This window comes from Bufo gargarizans, chromosome 2 (assembly GCF_014858855.1).
Source record: "Bufo gargarizans isolate SCDJY-AF-19 chromosome 2, ASM1485885v1, whole genome shotgun sequence".
In the NCBI taxonomy this organism is placed as follows: domain Eukaryota; kingdom Metazoa; phylum Chordata; class Amphibia; order Anura; family Bufonidae; genus Bufo; species Bufo gargarizans.
This window is the reverse complement of record NC_058081.1, coordinates 33,675,449-33,695,989: the sequence shown is the minus strand read 5'-3', so window position 1 is coordinate 33,695,989 and position 20,541 is coordinate 33,675,449. Positions and strand designations below refer to the sequence as shown.

At 44.9% G+C, this 20,541-nt stretch overlaps 1 protein-coding gene across 1 annotated transcript in view; it reads right to left on the bottom strand.

Moving 5' to 3' along the window:
* LOC122925557 (histidine N-acetyltransferase-like) overlaps positions 1-20,541 on the bottom strand; it is an 88,011-nt gene that overhangs the window by 17,941 nt on the left and 49,529 nt on the right. Inside the window, exon 3 of the mRNA XM_044276915.1 lies at positions 7,285-7,752. Coding sequence (XP_044132850.1) covers positions 7,285-7,752 — 468 coding nt within the window. The remainder of the gene's footprint in view (positions 1-7,284; positions 7,753-20,541) is intronic.

Sequence of the window (20,541 nt, the reverse complement as noted above, 5' to 3'; positions counted from 1 at the left end):
TGTTCCCGCCTGGGGGTTCGGCTGTCCTTCTCTTCTGCTTTTCACCCGCAGTCGAATGGTCAGACTGAGCGCCTCAATCAGAATCTGGAGACATATTTGCGCTGTTTTGTGGCAGAGAACCAGGAGGATTGGTGTTCATTTCTCCCTCTTTGCTTTGAACAACCGTCGTCAGGAATCTTCTGATAAGTCACCATTCTTTGGTGCATATGGGTTCCATCCGCAGTTTGGGACATTCTCGGGAGGGGCTCTTTCTGGTTTACCTGAGGAGGAGAGGTTTTCCTCGTCTTTGTCTACCATTTGGCAAAAGATTCAGAGTAATCTTAGAAAGATGAGTTAGAAGTATAAGCGTGTGCCTGGTCCGGACCTGAATGTGGGTGATCTGGTGTGGTTGTCTACAAGAAATATTAAACTGAAGGTCCCCTCCTGGAAATTGGGTCCCAAGTTTATTGGGCCTTATAAAATTGTGTCAGTAATCAATCCTGTTGCCTTCCGTCTTGATCTTCCACGGGTTTGCAAGATACATAATGTATTTCACAGATCTCTCTTAAAACCATATGTCCAGCCCATGGTACCCTCCTCTTTGCCTCCTCCTCCGATTTTGGTTGATGGCAATCTGGAGTTTGAGGTTTCCAGAATTGTGGACTCTCGCATTGTCCGCGGTTCTCTTCAGTACCTCGTTCATTGGAAGGGTTATGGTCCTGAGGAGAGGATGTGGGTTCCGGTGTCGGACATTAAAGCCACTCGCCTCATCAGGGCATTTCATAGGGCTCATCCTGAGAAGGTGGGTCCTGGGTGTCTGGAGTCCACCCATAGAGGGGGGGGGGGGGTACTGTCACTACCAGAGCTTTGAGTCGTTCTCACAGCTCTGTTTCTCCACCCCTGTGATGATGTTACTTAGAGTTAGGAGGAGTTCTCACTGCTCTGTTTCTCCACCCCTGTGATGATGTCACTTAGAGTTAGGAGGAGTTCTCACTGCGATGTTTCTCCACCCCTGTGATGAGGTCTTTACTCCCAGCTGTTCCTCCTGCATTTGATTTCCCTGCCTTTAAATCACCCCTCCTCCTATTGTAGGGCGTGGATTATATTTCTCATGTCAGTTGTAGCTCTTGCCTGAGTATCTTCACTTGTAAGCTATCAGTTCACTGGACCTGTGTTCTGCTGCAGCAAGCACTCCGGATATTGCCAGCTGTCCTTGGATCCGTCTTCTCTGCGGCTGCAGCTCCTTCAGCTAAGTGTGCAGACATTGTTGTGTACCTGGTTATTTTCTGACTGGATCTGAGGTGGCCACGGTTCCCTCCATATACTGAGCAGGGCACTGGTGGCCGTGCCCCTTCCACTATTGTAGGGGTTACAGTGGTCATCAGTCTTAGGTACGCAGGCATGCCTCGTTCCACCATTTGGATCCGGGCATGTGCTTTAGCAGTATAGGGAGAGCTTTGAGGGTCTGACAGGGGTAACCCTTTATCTTCCCTAGTTTGGGTCCGGTCAGTAGCTCTTTGTTCAGTGTATACTCTTGTTGCTCACAAACAGCCGTGACAAAGTGTCTAACCTTTTGTTTGTTTTGGAATCATGCTGGATCCGCCTTCCTTCAGGTGGTCTGGGTGGGGTCATTGGCTTAAATTGCCTTCAATCCCAGAGGGCCATGCGGGTTATAGAATTCTGTCTGGCCTTGGATTCAAGGAAGGAAGGATTGTCTGTTCCAGCTCAGATAAGTTTGGTTTTTGTTTGTGTTGTTTGCGATCTAGGCTATTTGTGTGTCTTCTGCCCCTTCTCCCCTTTCACCATCTCAGGGATTCTAGGGTGTTTGCAGTCTACGCACAAGGACACTTCATTCCTACCATCAAGGTCTGAATGTGGGCTTAGCAGCATAGGGAGAGAAGTCAGGGATGTGCTAGGAGGTGACCTGTCCCCGGCATCTAGCCTAGACACTTGCCCTTTACGCCTTAGAGGTGCTGGCCTGCCAGGTAACCAGTGTATTATCTGAACGTGTGTTTAGCACGCCAGGGAGCGTCATCACAGGCAAGCGCAGCCGCCTGTCCACAGCCAATGTGGACAAGCTCACGTTCATTAAAATGAACCAGGAATGGATCCCTCAGGACTTGTCCGTACCTTGTGCAGAATAGACATGTATACCGGCACTAAGCAGCCATTGTTATACTGCAGCGCAATTGCTCATGTTTGTATTTTGGATATTTTACACTCTTTTGGAGTGTACCTTAATTCTACAAAATTAAATTAAAACAAAAAACCTTGTTGGCTATCTCGTCCTCCACCGCCGCCTCCTCCTCAAACTCCTACTCCATATGCAACTCCACCTCATAAATCAAATTTTTTATTTTTTTATTTGTACGTATTTTAGTTTATATAATTTCACTACTTTGTCATTTACATTTTCTGGTGAAATTCATCAATTTTTGGGTGTATAGTACCACTGCTATACCTAGTAGGCCGGTTAAAAAAAAAAAAGATGTCAGTTATATATTCTGGTGAAATTCACCAATTTTTGGGTGTATAGTACCACTGCTAGACCTGGTAGACAGGTTAAAAAAATAAATAAATAGTCAGTTACATTTTCCGGTGAAATTCACCAATTTTAGGGTGTAATATACCCCTCCTCTACCTAGTTGACAGCTTAATAAATTTCAATCATTTTTCTGTTACATTCTTAGGTTGATATTATACAATTTTAGATGTGAATAAACACCTGCTATGCATAGGTGACAGGGAATAAAATTTCATAAATTATTCAGTAATTAATGCGCGCCACATCCTTTCATTCAATGCTTAAACTTTGAAAAGTTGTCACACTTTTATGATTTAATAATTTCCCCCATATTTCAACTGTATTATTTTAAATTTGAAAAAATTAATCCTCCCTTGGATGTGGTCTCTCTTTCTCACGCTCCCTCTCTGGCCTGGAACCCTGATTCCCCGCCACCCGTGATCACCATGGTAGGTGCATAAAAGAACATCGAAAGTTGATAGAGGAGACATCAAATTGGATTGTGAACATCACGGGGATGTGCGACATGGTGGGGCAGTAAGTGTGCACACGAACTGACTGACAGGGGTTTAGCCCCTGCAACTTCTGGGTCTCCAAATTGGGCACATCGCCTGGGCTTGCCCTTTACCCCTTGGAGGTGCTGGCCTGCCCTGCAGCCAGTGTATTGTCTTAACGTGTGTTTAGCATGACTAGAGGGGGTTATCACAGGTTATATTTCCCAATGTTTTGGGGTGTACCCTAATTTTAAAAATAAAATTTAAAACCAAAACCTCCGCTTCCACCTACACTGCCACATCAATCGCCTCCTCAACCTCCCACTCCATATGGACCTCGTCCTCCTAGTTCAAGATTATTTTTTAGTTTTACCTATTTTATGTTATTTAAAGTCATTTCCCTGTCCACATTTGCCATGCTCTTAACCACATTTTGATGCCATTTGCAGCCCCCTAGCCCTCCATGACATTTTTACAGCCATTTTAGTGCTCAAAACATTTGGGTCCCCATTGACTTCAATGGGGTTCGGGTTCGGGGTCAAGTTCGGGTCCCGAACTCAAACTTCTTTCTTATGTTCGGCCGAACCCGTCGAACCCGAACATCCAGGTGTCCACTCAACTCTATTGGAGACCCATCTGCGGAAGTCACCTTGACGCCTGGTAGATGGGCTAAGAGCTTCCATTAACTCATTTATAGTCAGTATTGTACCACTTTTATTTAGAATGACCCCCATTTCTTAGCTCTATTGTTTGTATGTATAATGGTGTGCAGCCATTTTGTTTTTTATTATTATCTTTGCTTCATGGTTATGCACCTGTGATTCTAGTCTAAATTCTCTTTGTAGAATATATTGAGGGTAGCGCCTCTTTTAGACTGAACATGCCCATCTACCTGGGACTTCTGAGCAGAGTATGTATGTAGCTGCCCTGAATATTGTAGGCAGTGATGGTCAGTTTGCAGTGTTCGCAAGTGAACACATGCGGGCTGCCATCTTAACTCACCCGTTCGGCGATGCACAGGTAAGCCCTTACCTGTGCCACGAGCTGGTCTGAAATCAAATGCGGTCACCGGGAGCAAGCAGTTTCGAGAACAGCAGCCGCTGGGGGCCTTCATCGGGCTGTTCTCGAAACTGCCTGCTCTCTGTGACCGCATTTGATTTCAGACCGGCTCCCGGGACAGGCACAGGTAGGGGCTTACCTGTGCATCGCTGGACGGGTGAGTCAAGATGGCAGCCCGCATGTGTTTGCTGGCGAACACTGAGAACTGACCATCACTGATTGTAGGCTTAAATAAGTCCAAAGAGAGGCAGTATATTTAGTGCTAGGGACCAATCTGCGGAAGCCATCTTGACGCCTGGTAGATGGGCCCAACACATGTTTGAGAAAATATGTGCGCTAAGAGCTTCCATTAACTCATTTATAGTTGGTATTGTACCACTTTTATTTAGAATGACCCCCATTTCTTAGCTCTATTGTTTGTACGTATAATTGTGTGCAGCCATTTTGTTTTTTATTATTATGTTTGCTTCATGGTTATGCACCTGTGATTCTGAAGGTTCTAGTCTAAATTCTCTTGTAGTATATATTCAGGGTAGTGCCTCTTTTAGACTGAACATGCCCATCTACCTGGGACTTCTGAGCAGAGTATGTATGTGGCTGGTCTCTACACTGCCCTGAATATTGTAGGCTTAAATAAGTCCAAAGAGAGGCAGTATATTTACTGTTGGGGACCCATCTGCGGATGCCACCTTGACACCTGGTAGATGGGCCTGACACATGTTTGAGCAAATATGTGTGATAAGAGCTTCCATTAACTCATTTATAGTCGGTATTGTACCACTTTTATTTAGAATGACCCCCATTTCTTAGCTCTATTGTTTGTATGTATAATGGTGTGCAGCCATTTAGTTTTTTGACTATCCCGAGTATAGGTCATCAAATCAAGCAAGTCAATTCATTCCAAAACTTAGTTTTAATGCTGTATGTCAAAAGTTGTGCACAACTTTGATGAACAACATAGGCCTTCGATTCTACGACTTTAAAGTCATTTTAAAGCATGAATCCAAAGTCAGAGGTACCAACCTCGCCTTCTCCTTCAACCAGCTGATTGATGTAGGTACCAGGTGTCGGACCTACTGATCTGATATTCATGACCTATCTCGAGTATAGGTCCTCAATATCAAAATCGTGGAAAACCCCTTTAGTTTAAAAAGCATAACAAATGCGACGGTGCACTGTGTTTGTTAATATCAGCCATACATTTACCCATATCTATAAAGTTCAGTGTCACACTGACATTTACTATTGTCGTCATTGAATTAAAGAGCTTAAAAAGGAGGAGTGAGAAATGAAAATTTAGGGGAAAAGTCCTAGCAGACCTCAGAGTGTCATACCAATCAGGCCAGTCGGAGCACTTTTGATTTGGGTAGAATTCAGATATGAATTGAACTTTTGGACCAATTCAGTCAACTCGGAATCAAAGAAAGTAAAAAACTTCGCTCATCTCTACTTGCCAATCATCTTTCCAAAATATATATTTTTTTAAACCGTTTTTATTAGGTTTTAATCAGGATACCATAAATTGTACAGCCAGCACAACAAATATAGCAATAAGACAACAATCCTACAATCTTAGCCTTACACATTCGAGGTTGTGTCAAACCATGGTTTTTGTACTGGTGGCCTATTGTCTTCTAAGATTGAATTATACCAATTTCCTTATACCTTATCACTTCCTTTAACCCCTTCAAGACCATGCCACATTCCATTTTTTTTTTCTTTTTTACGCCTTGCCTTCCTGAAGCCTTAACTTACTTTTCCATTCACAGCCGTGGGAAGGCTCGTCTTTCACGTAGTAAGTTGTACTTTCTAATGGCACCATTTACAGAGTTCTGCATGCGGAAAAACAGACCCATTTTTATTCTCTGGGTCAGCACAATTACAACAATAACACATTTATATAGTTTTTCTTGTGGTTTAAGGCTGAAAAAAAAAAACTTTGGAAAAAGTTTCTCATTTGCATTTCCATATTAACATTTTTTTTATTATTTCTACAGAGCTGTGTAAGGAATCATTTTTTGCAGGGCAATCCTAAAACTACAACTGTAGATTTTATTGAAGGTGAAGTAAAATAAAAACGAATCAGAAATTTTTATTTTTTCCCAAGGTCTTCATAGGAACATATCTGGCTTACACCGTTCCCCACTATAGGTAACTGTTTAAAACAGCAGGCACCTGGCCGCTATGGTGCCTGCAGTACTCGCAAGCGGATGCCATCTTTAAATACCCAACTCCCAATGTATATTTACGTTGGGTGGTCGGGAGGAGGTCAAGTGTGTCCCTCAACTAAATCTGCTACTGTATCACAAATAGCTTGTATCATTTGTAATATTGGAGTGTTTTTATTTGGTAGATGCACTTTTGGGCGCCCAGGCACTAGATCTGGGATTACTACCCTGTAACCTCCATAGAAGGAAAAATCTGAACTTATATGCCACCAGTTGTCACCCGCTTCTCTTCCTTGTTATGGTCAACAGCACAATGGAGATTAAACACCGGTTCTCCTAATCTTTGTGGTTGAAGGAATGGAAGACAGATTCATAGGAATCAATGTTTTGAAAAGCATGTAGCACTAGATTTTAACATCAAACCTATAGGCACCTTTCACACGAACGATACAGATTGCCTCAGGATGCGTTCAGGAAAACTCTCACCATTTTGCAAGCAATTCAGTTGGTTTTGTCTGCTATTGCGTTCAGTTTTTTCCACGTGGTGCAATGCATTTTGATGAAAAAAACTGAAGGTTTACAAACATATCTTTGCAACCATCAGTGAAAAATGCATTCCATCCGGACTTGCTTGCAGATGCAATGCGTTTTTCACTGAAGCCCCATTCACTTCTATGGAGCCAGGGCTGCTTGAGAAACGCAGAATATAAAACATGCTGCGTTTTTCACGCCAAAACTGATGCTTTAAAAAAAAAAAAAAAAAAAAATGAATGGGTCAGGTTTCAGTGTGGGTGCTATGCGTTCGCATCGCACCCGCGTGGAAAACCCACACGTGTGAAAGAGGCCATAGAAATGGGGTCTTTGGACAGATTCTTAAATGCAAAAAAACTTGCCGAGACTGGGAAGTGGAATTTATTCAGACCTGGCATTCAAAAATAATCTGCTCCCTAATACAATAGTATATATTCAACCCTTCACACAGTTGGACAAGCTCACTCTGGAGACTCTTCTCTGCATATAGGACAAATATTATACCACTTCCTGCCGGCAATCCTTTTACTCTGATTTTCAACTGCTCTAGAACATGGACCTTAGCACAAGATGGATCATTTCCAAACAGGTCAATATCTATATAGCATAATCTGTCTGCAAAAGGCACTGGATATGGTTGAGAACCAAGGCTAAGAAACCCTTCTGGAGAGGCTTGGGGGCCATTACTGCCAGGTGTGACCTTGGAGGAAGATGCAGAGTCACTAGAATCCTCAGGATGTGAATAAATCCAGACAATCTCTCGTTTCAGTAGAAGATCTAGGTTGGACTTCTGAGCGGCAATAGAAGACCAACTTTGAACCAGAAATCCACCAGGAAGCAATTGCTCTCTCGTCTTTGACTCCTCAAGGAATCTAAGAATTTCCTCTGGTCCCAGAACAGATAGCTTTTTGGATCTGTCTTCATTATTCACTCGAGACTCCAGTAACCTGAGTTTTGCTTCCAACTGGTCAGCAGTAACAAGTACAGGTATCACTGCCTAATGGGGAACACAATGAACATATGAGAGAGGTTCAGATTCAAAAGATTTAATGCAATACATAGATGAATGGTTATAAAGGTAGAAGAGGAACAAATGGAAAACAACAAGACTAGTTCTGAGCGAATCGAAGTAATCAAAGTGGACTTCAATCCAAATTTCAGGGAAAATTAAATTTGCTATGAAGCCAAATTTCCTCATGTTTCATGGTAACAAAACAATTTTCTCTGAAATGGCATTAAAAATAAAATCATACTTAACTCATCCATTTGAGCGTGAAGAGGCTGCCGCAGCCATCTTGCTTGAAGTTCCAGAGCAAAATCTTGTGCGCGGTGACCCATGATATCCCCCGCCGTAAGAGATTTTGTGCTGGATCTTCAAGCAAGATGGCCACGATGGCCTCTTTGTGCTCAAATAGATAAGGCAAGTACAATTTTTATTTTTTATTTTTTAATGATCAACCCCTGTAAGACCTTAATAATAATCTCAGATGCCATGATCAGCAATCAACCTGTCATCTGAGAGGGTTGAATGACAGGTGGTGGAACAATTGCCATCCCCAGTAGTCATTGAGCCTGGTACTTACGAAGAAATGCACTGCATGACGAAACAAGTGGCAATGAAGCCGAATCGAATCTCTAAACAAAAAAAAACTAAAACATAGGATACATTGAAAATAAACAGATAAAAAAATAGATAAGTTATTCCAACCAATAATCAAATAATTAAAGTTTGTAAATTTAAGAAGATTGAACATTCAAACACATGTATTACCTGTTTGCTAATAAAGTTGTAATACTTTTGCTCTGCTCTACTATTATAGTATTATTGATGATCCCAGTTTGATACACTGGACATTTAATGACAAGGTGCAGAACTTTATTATAACATTGGTTTGTTAGTCTAGTTAAATTGCTAGTTAAATATTAACGTTGATAAGATATGGTGGAGGGAGGGTTTATTTTGCTATACTTGACTAAGGGACCTGTTAATTGGTTTTGGGGTAGATTGGATTCTTCACGAGTAGAGTTATGCGGACACCTGGATGTTCGGGTTTGGCCAAACTTGAAAAAAAAGGTGGGATTTGGGACCCGAACTTGACCCTGAACCCGAACCCCATTGAAGTCAATGGGGACCCAAACTTTTGGACACTAAAATGGCTCTAAAATAGTCCTGGAAGGGGCTAGAGGGCTGCAAAAGGCATCAAAATGTGCTTAAGAGCATGGCAACTGTTCTGCAAACAAATGTGGATAGGGAAATGACTTAAAATAACATAAAATACCGAAAAATTTAAAACAATCTGGATCTAGGAGTAGGAGGTTGAGGAGGCGGTGGATGGGTGGATGTGGCGGTGTAGGTTGACGTGGCGGTGTAGGTGGAAGCAGCGGTGAAGGAGGAATAGGTAGCCAACACTGATTTGTGTTATTTTTTATTTTTAAATTGGGGTATCCCCTAAAATATTGGGACATATAACAAAATAAAACAAAGAATAAGTGCACTTGAGTACAAGAATGGATGGTTGAGGCTGGTATAAATGTCTATTCTGCACAAGGTACGGACAAGTCCTGTGGGATCTATGCCTGGTTCATTTTAATAAACGTAAGCTTGTCCACATTGGCTGTGGCCTGTGATAATGCTCTCTGCCGTGCTAAACACACGTTTACACTATACACTGGCTGCAGGGCAGGTCAGCACCTCCAAGGCTGACAAAGATTTTCCACATTTAGGCCATGCTAACCCTGCCTTCTCAGGTGCTGGTGGTGCCCCAGCTGCGTTGGCGACCTCTTCCTCCTCCTCTACCTTTGCCTTGTGCTTCCACTGTGCCCCCGCTGTCAGGTGGGAATGCTATCATCAGCGTGCACTTGTAGTCGGTCATCTTCCGATCAGTAACAGATGTTTTCACTAAATTTAGTTCCCTGTCAGCAATGCAGAGCAGGGGTTCATTCACGGCAAAAGGGGGTTCATGTCACCCAGCAATACAACAGAGGATTTTGAGAGATTTAGACCCCTGTCAGCAATGCAGAGCAGGGGTTCATTCAAGGGAAAAGGGGGTAAATGTCACCCAGCAATATAACAGAGGATTTTGAGAGATTTAGGCCCCTGTCACCCAGGCACAGCAGAGGTTTGTATATGCCAAAAATTGTAAAATGTCACCCGACAATTGAAAATCATAATTTTTTCAATTTAGGGCACTAAAATTGCCACTTTTTTAATTAAAATGGCTCTAAAATAGTCCTTGAAAAGGCTAGAGGGATGTAAAACAAATGTGGATAGGGAAATAATTTAAAATGAAATAAAATAACCTGCAACTCAGAGAAGGAGGTGGATATAGAGTTGGAGGTTGAGGAGGCGGTGAATGTGGTGTTGTAGGTGGAGGCAGCAATGGAGGAGGAACAGGTAGCCAACAATGTTATTTTTTTTTATTGGGTAGGTAGCCCCCAAAATATTGTGACAAATAAAAAATAAATAAAACAAAGAATCATTGCACTTGACTTGAGTACAAGAATGTATGTTTGATGGTGGTATAAATGTATATTCTGCACAAGGTACAGACAAGTCTTGTGGGATCCAAGCCTGGTTCATTTTAATGAACGTCAGCTTGTCCACTTTGGCTGTGGACAGGCAGCTGCGCTTGTCTGTGATGACGCCTCCTGCAGTGCTAAATACACGTTCAGAGACTACACTAGCTGCAGGGCAGGCCAGCACCTCCAAGGCATACAGGGCAAGCTCTGGCCATGTGGACAATTTGGAGACCCAGAAGTTGAATGGGGCAGAACCATCAGTCAGTACGTGTAGTCGTGTGCACAGGTACTGTTCCACCATGTTGTTCAAATGCCTCCTGCTAACACGCTCCATATCAGCAGTTGGGGCCGGTTGTTGCGGCGAGGTGACAAAGCTTTTCCACATGTCGGCCATGCTAACCCTGCCTTCTGAGGTGCTGGCACTGTCACAGCTGCATTGGCGACCTCTTCCGCCTCCTCAGTCGGGAATGCGCTCAGGAGAGCCTCTACCAGTGTGCGCCTGTAGTCGCGCATCTTCCGATCACACTCCAGTGAGGGAATTAAGAACGGCACATTGTCTTTGTAATGGGGATCCAGCAGGGTGGCCACCCAGTAGTCAGCACACGTTAAAATGTGGGCAACTCTACAGTCATTGCGCAGGCACTGCAGCATGTAGTCTCTCATGTGTGCCTGGCTGCCCAGAGGTAAGGACAAGCTGTCCTCTGTGGGAGGCGTATCATCTGCGTCCTCCGTATCCCCCCAGCCATGCTCCAGTGATGGGCCCGAGCTGCGTTGGATGCCACACCGCTGTGAACATGCTTCATCCTCATCCACCTCCTCGTTCTCCAGTAGTGGGCCTTGGCTGGCCAAATTTGTACCTGGCCTCTGCTGTTGCAAAAATCCTCTTTCTGAGCCACTTCTAAAAGACTGGCCTGAAAGTGTTAGAGATGACCCCTCTTCCTCCTCCTCGTCCTGGGCCACATCCTCTTCCATCATCGCCCTAAGTGTTTTCTCAAGGAGACATAGAAGTGGTATTGTAACGCTGATAACGGCGTCATCGCCACTGGCTATGTTGGTGGAGTACTCGAAACAGTGCAACAGGGCACACAGGTCTCGCATGGAGGCTCAGTCATTGGTGGTGAAGTGGTGCTGTTCCGCAGTGCGACTCACCTGTGCGTGCTGCAGCTGAAACTCCACACAAGGATCCCTTCTGTGAGTGGTTTCGTCTCTACTGCCTCCCCGGGTGATGTTACAGGAAACTCTGGGGTAGCGGAGGAACCCATGCAGCTGGGTCAGGTTTCTTGCCATTCTGATATTAGAGACTTTAGGAAATTGCACAAGCTGTGTTACTATTGTGGAAAGAGTGGTCATTTTATTTTTGCTTGTCCTTTTGTTAAACCGCAGGTGGAAGAGAAAAAAAAAAAAAGCAACTTCCCTGACACTTGGTAGCGTGAATGGTGTGGTGGAGCAGGCAGGTATGCCAGCTCCCTGCAGTTCCCGTTTTCTCCTTCCAGCTGTGTTGGCGCTAGAGTCAAGAATTTTTTTTGTTGAAGTATTCCTTGATTGTGGTGCTGGGGTAAACCTAATTGACTTTCTTTTTCTTCAAAATCTGGGACTAAGTACTTGCACTTTGGAGAATGAGATTCGAGTTTTTGCAATTGATTCTTCCCCTCTTTCTCAAAGGAGTCTTACTCACATTGTTCATGGTATTCACTTAGGGGTGGGTGATTCACATGTTGAGATTATTTCTTGTTTTGTCATGAAGGATTTGCCAGCTCCTATAGTTTTGGGGTTGCCATGGTTGACTAAACATAACCCAATTATACATTGGCAAGCAAGACAAATCATTGGTTGGAGTGAGTTTTGTTAATAATTGTCTTGGCACATCTATCTCAGGTGTGTCCACTACAGCTTTACCTCAGTATCTCTCAGATTTTGCAGATGTCTTTTCAGAGGGTGGGGCTCAGGAATTGCCCCCTCATAGAGACTATGATTGTCCAGTTAATCTCATCCCAGGGGCTAAATTGCCAGAATCTCGGCTTTACAAGCTTTCTCAACCCGAAAGAGAGGTCATGCGAAAGTATATCGCCGAGAGTTTGGCAAAAGGTCATATTAGGCCATCTAAGTCTCCAGTGGCAGTAGGCTTGTTCTTTGTAAAAAAAAAAAAAGGATGGATCGCTGAGACCGTGTTTGGATTTCCGGGAATTGAACCGTATTACGGTTCGGGATCCATATCCCCTGCCTTTGATTTCTGACCTTTTTGATCAGATTGTTGGAGCCAAGATGTTCTCCAAGTTGGATTTGAGAGGGGCCTACAACCTGATCAGAATCAAGGAGGGGGATGAGTGGAAAACGGTCTTCAATACGCACGAGGGTCATTTTGAGAATCTGGTGATGCCTTTTGGGTTGACGAACGCCCCAGCAGTATTTCAGCGATTCGTCAATGACATTTTTCATCATTTGGTAGGGAGGTTCATGGTGGTTTATTTGGATGACATTTTAATTTACTCTCCTGATCTGAAGACCCATCAGGATCATGTGAGACAGGTTTTGACGATCCTTCGGGAGAATAAATTATATGCTAAATTGGAGAAATGTTTGTTTTCGGTGCAGGAGCTTCCGTTCTTGGGATATCTGCTTTCTGACTCTGGTTTTCGTATGGACCCTGAAAAGGTTCGGGCGGTTCTGGAATGGGACCGACCAGAGAATCAGAAAGCTTTGATGCGGTTCTTGGGGTTTACTAATTATTATAGGAAATTTATTTTGAACTATTACACTATTGTAAGACCTCTCACTGATATGACTAAGAAGGGCTCTGACGTCTGTCTGGTCGGATGAGGCATTGCAGGCCTTTTCGGCTATTAAGGAGCGTTTTGCGTCTGCTCCCATTCTGGTGCAGCCCGATGTGTCTCAGCCATTCGTTGTGGAGGTTGATGCATCTGAAGTGGGGGTTGGAGCGGTGCTGTCGCAGGGTTCATCTCCTGGCAAATGGGTCCCGTGTGCTTTTTTCTCCAAGAAGCTCTCGGTCGCCGAGAGGAATTATGATGTTGGAGATAGAGAGTTGCTGGCTATCAAGTTGGCCTTTGAGGAATGGCATCACTGGTTGGAGGGGGCGTCTCACCCAGTTACGGTATATACAGACCACAAGAATTTGGCTTACTTGCAATCTGCCAAGAGTCTGAACCCTAGACAGGCCAGATGGTCACTGTTTTTTACCAGGTTAAATTTTGTGGTTACCTTTCGCCCAGGGGTTAAGAACGTCAAGGCAGATGCCTTGTCTCGCAGTTTACCTGGGGGAGGGGATTCAGAGGATCCTGCTCCGATTTTGGCTGATGGGGTGGTGGTCTCCGCTCTGTACCCCGAATTGGAGATGGAGGTGTTGGGAGCCCAGAAGGGGGCTCCTGGTTCTTGTCCCTCAGGAACAAACAACCTCCCTGGGGGACAATTCGAGCATCACGATACTGTCCTTGCTGGACATCCTGGTGGTAAGTCCACCTGTGATCTGGTGTCCCAGAGGTTCTGTGGCCAGGGTTACGTAAGAGCATTGAGGATTACGTGGCAGCTTGTGAAACCTGTGCTCGGTCAAAGGTTGCTCATACTTGACAGGCTGGTTCACTTCTTCCATTGTCTATTCCGTCTCGTCCCTGGACGCACTTGTCTATGAACTTTATTACGGATCTGCCGAGTTCCTCCGGGAGAACAGTAATTTTGGTGGTAGTTGACCGTTTCAGTAAAATGGCTTACTTTATATCTTTAACTAGTCTGCCTAACGCCAAGACTCTTGTGCAGGTTTTTGTGGATAATATTGTGAGATTGCATGGTATTCCTTCGGATGTGGTCTCCGATAGGGGCACGCAGTTTGTCTCCAGGTTTTGGAGGGCGTTCTGTTCTCGGCTGGGCATTCAACTTTCGTTCTCTTTGGCTTTTCATCCGCAGTCGAATGGACAGACAGAGCGTATTAATCAAAACCTGGAGACCTACTTGAGGTGCTTTGTGGCTGAGAATCAGGAGGACTGGTCCTCATTCTTGTCTCTAGCAGAATTAGCTTTGAATAACCGTAGGCAGGAGTCCACGGGTAAGTCGCCTTTTTTTGGCGCATACGGCTTTCATCCTCAGTTTGGTAACTTTTCTGGGACTGGTTCCTCTGGGATGCCAGAGGAGGAGAGATTTTCTTCTGCCTTGTCTTCCATCTGGCGGAGGATCCAAGGGAATTTGGAGAAGATGGGTGAGACGTATAAGCGAATGGCTGACAAGAGACGTGTGACTGGTCTGGACCTGTGTGTGGGTGATCTGGTATGGTTGTCCACTAAAAATATTAAGTTGAGAGTGCCATCTTGGAAACTGGGTCCAAGATTTATCGGTCCATACAAAATATCTGTGGTGATCAATCCAGTAGCGTTTCGGCTAGATCTTCCGCAAACTTGGAGGATCCATGATGTGTTCCACAGGTCTTTACTGAAACAGTAATTTTGGTGGTAGTTGACCGTTTCAGTAAAATGGCTTACTTTATATCTTTAACTAGTCTGCCTAACGCCAAGACTCTTGCGCAGGTTTTTGTGGATAATATTGTGAGATTGCATGGTATTCCTTCGGATGTGGTCTCCGATAGGGGCACGCAGTTTGTCTCCAGGTTTTGGAGGGCGTTCTGTTCTCGGCTGGGCATTCAACTTTCGTTCTCTTTGGCTTTTCATCCGCAGTCGAATGGACAGACAGAGCGTATTAATCAAAACCTGGAGACCTACTTGAGGTGCTTTGTGGCTGAGAATCAGGAGGACTGGTCCTCATTCTTGTCTCTAGCAGAATTAGCTTTGAATAACCGTAGGCAGGAGTCCACGGGTAAGTCGCCTTTTTTTGGCGCATACGGCTTTCATCCTCAGTTTGGTACCTTTTCTGGGACTGGTTCCTCTGGGATGCCAGAGGAGGAGAGATTTTCTTCTGCCTTGTCTTCCATCTGGCGGAGGATCCAAGGGAATTTGGAGAAGATGGGTGAGACGTATAAGCGAATGGCTGACAAGAGACGTGTGACTGGTCTGGACCTGTGTGTGGGTGATCTGGTATGGTTGTCCACTAAAAATATTAAGTTGAGAGTGCCATCTTGGAAACTGGGTCCAAGATTTATCGGTCCATACAAAATATCTGTGGTGATCAATCCAGTAGCGTTTCGGCTGGATCTTCCGCAAACTTGGAGGATCCATGATGTGTTCCACAGGTCTTTACTGAAAAAATACGTGAAACCGGTGGAACCATCGCCATTGCCTCCTCCTCCTGTTCTGGTCGATGAAAATTTGGAGTTCGAGATCTCCAGGGTTCTCGACTCTAGAGTTCTTCAGGGTTCCCTTCAGTATCTGGTACACTGGAGGGGATACGGCCCTGAGGAGAGGATGTGGGTTCCGGCGCTGGATGTCAGTGCCAGCCGTCTGGTCAGGGTGTTTCATAGATCCCATCCGGATAAGGTTGGTCCGGGGTGTCCGGAGGTCACCCGTAGAAGGGGGGGTACATGCCCTGCTCTGACTACGTGTGGAGGTCGGCCAGAATAGCAGCACGTGTTTAGTGTTTTGTTTTGGAGTCGTGCTGGATCCGCCTCCCATCAGGTGCACTGGGTGGGGTCATTAGTTTAAATAGCTCTCAATTCCAGTGCTCTGGGCGGGTTATAGAAATCAGTCTGGCCTTGGAAGCTAGGAAGGAAGGTTGTCTGTTCCAGCTCAGAAAAGATTAGTGTGGTTTCAGTTTTTGTTGTTTGTTGTCTAGGTTGTGTTTGTGTCATCTCTCCCATCCAGGTTCTGTGTGAGCAGGCTGCTTCTATTTTCCCTTTTCACCATCTCAGGGAATCTAGGGTGTTTTAGCCCAGGCATCGGGACACATCATTCCTACCACCAAGGTCTGAATGTGGGCTGAGCAGTGCAGGGATAGAAGTCAGGGATTAGCTAGGAGGTGACCCTTCCCCTGCTTCTCGCCTAGAGCCTGGTTGTTGGTTTATCTGTGTGTCTGAGTGCTCGTCCGCCTTGACATGCAGTTGGCCAATCACAGCCATGCCAATAGTAGGCATGGCTGTGATGGCCTTTTGGGGCAAGTAGTATGACGCTTGTTGATTGGCTGCTTCGCAGCCTTTCAAAAAGCGCCATAAAAATCCCCGAACACCGAACCAGAACCTGAACTTTTACGTAAATGTTCGGGTGCCGATAAATCTAAAGTTCGGTACGAACCCGTACTTTACAGTTCGGGTTCCCTCAACTCTATCCACGAGCAAAGAGATGCATGGTTTTCTTCCTTTTTCTTCCCTGTGCAGACAGGCTGAAGGTGCCATTGTGGAATACTAAGGGGCTAAAAGGTAGGCTTAAGCTTATGGCAGTATTTAAGCTCATTAAAAACAGACCAGGTACAGTTGTGGTAGCATAAACTCATCTGACTAAAAATGATGTAAGGAAATACTATGGTCACAGTTCAGAACTTCAGTCAGCAAAATTAGAAATTGCCACTAGTCTTCCTTATCCACTGCTGTTAATAGGAAGCTAAGGCTAACACTAGGTTCTTCACCAGAACTTGCTGCAAGGCTAGTTGGACTGGAGAAAAATCACATTATGTCTGGAGTAAGGTAGCAGAAAATGAGTGCAAGTTTACTGGAAGGAGACATTCTAGAAAGACCAGAATGCGTGCAAAGAGTTGTAGACAAGCAGGGCGAGAACCAGGAGAGACAGATCATGCCTAAACAGCAGATTGGTTAATGTAGAAACTTCACATGGTCAGAATAGCAGGAAAATCAAAAGCCCAATCAAGAAACAAGGGGTTAAATCAAGAAAACAAGCCAAGGTAGGTACACAGTGTTGACAAGCAGATCTTCAGTTCAGACATAAAGCATAGAAGTACAAAAAGAGCCACTTTACGCAATCACCTGAAACTGGCAATGATTAACTGACTTAAATCCTCCACCTAGCTCTGGGTTTGTATGCTGAGCCAGGAACCATGCACATCATGGCTTGCTAAACTAGTCCTGACAGAAACTACATCTTTTGTATTAGCAATGGAAAACCACCTCTTCTTGCTTGACCTCTTCAATGTTGTATGAGTGTCATGTATGATGCAGGCAGCTCTTCCCAGCATCTTCCCAATGAACCTTCCAGGAGTGCAGCTCCACACCCAATACTCTCATTCTTCTCCACCTACTTAGCACAATTTATCCTAATTTTCAGTGGAGCTAAACCACGAGTGGGTCCACGGCCTTCAAAGTGAACAACCGCAGTGGTTTCTGCAGCAGATTTTGACAGTATCAAAGTCCGCCATGTGAACACACCGTAAGGGGGAATAAAGGGGATTGGGTTGGATTGTGCAGATAAAGATTGGATGGAGTTAGTGCTGTACCAATAGAGTTACATTTATCTGGGTCTGTCTCTGTAGAGATAGACATGGGGGTTGGGGTGTTAATGTCAGCCCTAGGGTAGAAAAACACAGCTGGCCGACACTAACACCTAGTGATAGTAATGGAGGTGTCCATCAGATGCCTCCATTATAAACACCACACTAAAGTGTGAAAAAACCCACAAAAAAAATAAAATAATTAATAACCACTCTTTGACTCCAGCCCTTTAAAGGGATTGTCTCATTTCAGCAAATAGCATTTATCATGTAGAGGAAGTTAATACAAGGCACTTACTAATGTATTGTGGTTATCCAGATTGCTTCCTTTTCTGTCTGGATTAATTTTTCTATGACATTATACACTAATCATTTACATGATTATGACCACCCTGCAATCCATCAGTGGTGGTCGTGATTGCACACTATAGGAAAATCACTAGCATGTGTGCGGTGCCATGATTCCGGCCACCGTGTGTAGTGTGATAGAAAAATGAATCCAGCCAGCAAAGGAAGCAATATGGACAATCACAATCCATTAGTAAGCGCCTTGTATTAACTTCCTCTACATGATAAATGCTATTTGCTAAAGTCCCTTTCATTTATTGCACATAAGGCAACTGTACGGTTCTGGCTTTCCCGTAACACCCCTACACTAAGATATCTTGAAAATAATTTAAACCTATTGTGACACATTGAGGGGTTTTGTCTGGGAAAGCAGGTATTTTCCTCCCAGCATCTGATGCCAGGTGACTCTTTAGGTCAAATGCCGGACCAGCGTTTTGGTAGCACCTGGCTATCTTTAAATAGGCAGCTGGGCTCAGCAGTTGAGTCTCTGTGTTGGGATCTACGGTTTTGTGCCAGACTGGAGGGCTGAGAGCCATGTGCAGGGGGACAGGCCCCCTAAAGCCTGCTGTGGACTACTGGAGACAGAACTGCCAACAAGGTGACTTGTGCAATATGAACTTTCCATTGTGTGTGAATTAACACCAAAGACTGCAAAGTGACATGTGGTTCTGTGCAAATTGAACTTTCCATTTGTGTGTGAAATAACACGAAAAGACTACAAAGTGACGTGTTGTTTTATGCTACTGCCGCAAGTGTGAATATACACTAAAGTTTGAGTTAAGAACTTGTATTTTGCCTCTATACTGCATCCTCTTACCCTATCTACCAGAGCGAAACCCTTCAATTGGATGCGGTTGTATGTCTTACATCAAACCAGCGACATTACAACCCGTGTCCCTCTACAAAATGGAAGCTGTCGTGAAAACCCTCTTGGAGGCTAACCTCCAGCAGCGGGAGGCTAATAAGCAGCAGCAAGAAACAAACCAGCTGCTGTTACAACATGTGATGGCTTTACAGGGGGCAGGAGCATCCCAGAGCGTTCACAATTCCTGGAAAGCGGTCCGTGTGGTGATCCCCAAGATGACCCCCTCAGATGACGTCGAAACCTATCTTTCGGTGTTCGAAAAGGTGGCCGTGAGGGAGAAGCTACCCCAAGATCAATGGGCTGAGGTTATCACTCCGTTCCTGGCATCCGGACCCCAGCAGGTGTATTTCGACTTACCGGACGATCAAGTGGCCGATTACCTGACTAGTGTTGATCACGAATATTCGAATTGCGAATTTTAATCGCGAATATTGGCACTTCGAGAATTTGCGAATATTTCGAATATCGCAAAATATATTCGTAATTGCAAATATTCGATTTTTGGGAATTAACAGTTCTTGCAAATTTTTATGCAAAAAATAATGCCTGGAGATCAGGAATTTGCAAATTCTCGAATATATTGCGAATATTCGCCCAAATATTTGCAAAATATTGCGAATTCGAATATTGCCCCTGCCGCTCATCACTATACCTGACAGTAAAGGGTGAGATTCTGGCAAGACTGGGGGGTGAATGTGTTGGTCCGGGCCCTGCAGGTGCATCAGTGGGAGTTAAACCTGGCTGAACCCGCAAGACCTCAGTATAATGATCTATTACAACTGTTGCAAAAATGGCTGCAGCCTGACGTGCTGAGTTCCACTGCTATGCTGAACCGTCTGTTGGCTGATGTATTCAGGAGGGCTTTGCCATACCCTCTTCAGCACTGGATCAGCCAGGTGTCTCCTAGTAATGCCCTTGAGATGGTGGACCTGGTGGAATGCTATGAGGCTACCAGGAATCTATAGGGGGGTTCTTTTGGGAGGGGGACAGTCAAACCAGGGAAATCTCCTCCCCAGATCCGGCAACCTGTGCCAACAAAACCCACCCGGGATGTACCCCCTACAGACCCAGATCCGATAGTCTTCTGGCGGTGCCAGACGCCTGGCCACGTAAGTGCTGACTGTCCTTGTCGGGGTGAGCCCGTGGACACTAACTATAGCTACCACCACTCATTATATGCCAGGAAGCTATGTGCCTCCATTACCCCAGAGACTATAGACAACAACCACTTGTTCCAGGTGGAAGTAGGAAACACTCTGGCAGTGGCGTTGCTGGACTCAGGGAGTCTGGTGTTCCTGGTAAGGGCTACACTGGTACTGAGTATACTGGCCGGAAAGTCGGGGTAATGTGTATTCATGGAGTCTTAAAAGACTACACCACAGCTATGGTGTCTCTATCCACGGTTGCCGGCAGGTGGATCCATGAGGTGGCCATCGCCATCAATCTACACTATGAACTATTATTAGGGAACAACTTTCGGGTCTTCCCGGCACTGTGGCCTGCTATGAGAATTACCAATACCCATTAGACAGGGGTAACCAGAACCATGGGAACCCAAGACCGAAGGTCCAGCGGTAGGGATGACCGCCACTTTGGTGAAAGAGACAACCTCGCTAAGTGTTATGGTGGGAGATATGGAGGCCTTGCCGCCGGGCCTGAATTGACAAACCTCAATGTCTCCGGGGATAATTTTGGATCGGCCAAAGTCGGGACCCAACCCTATCC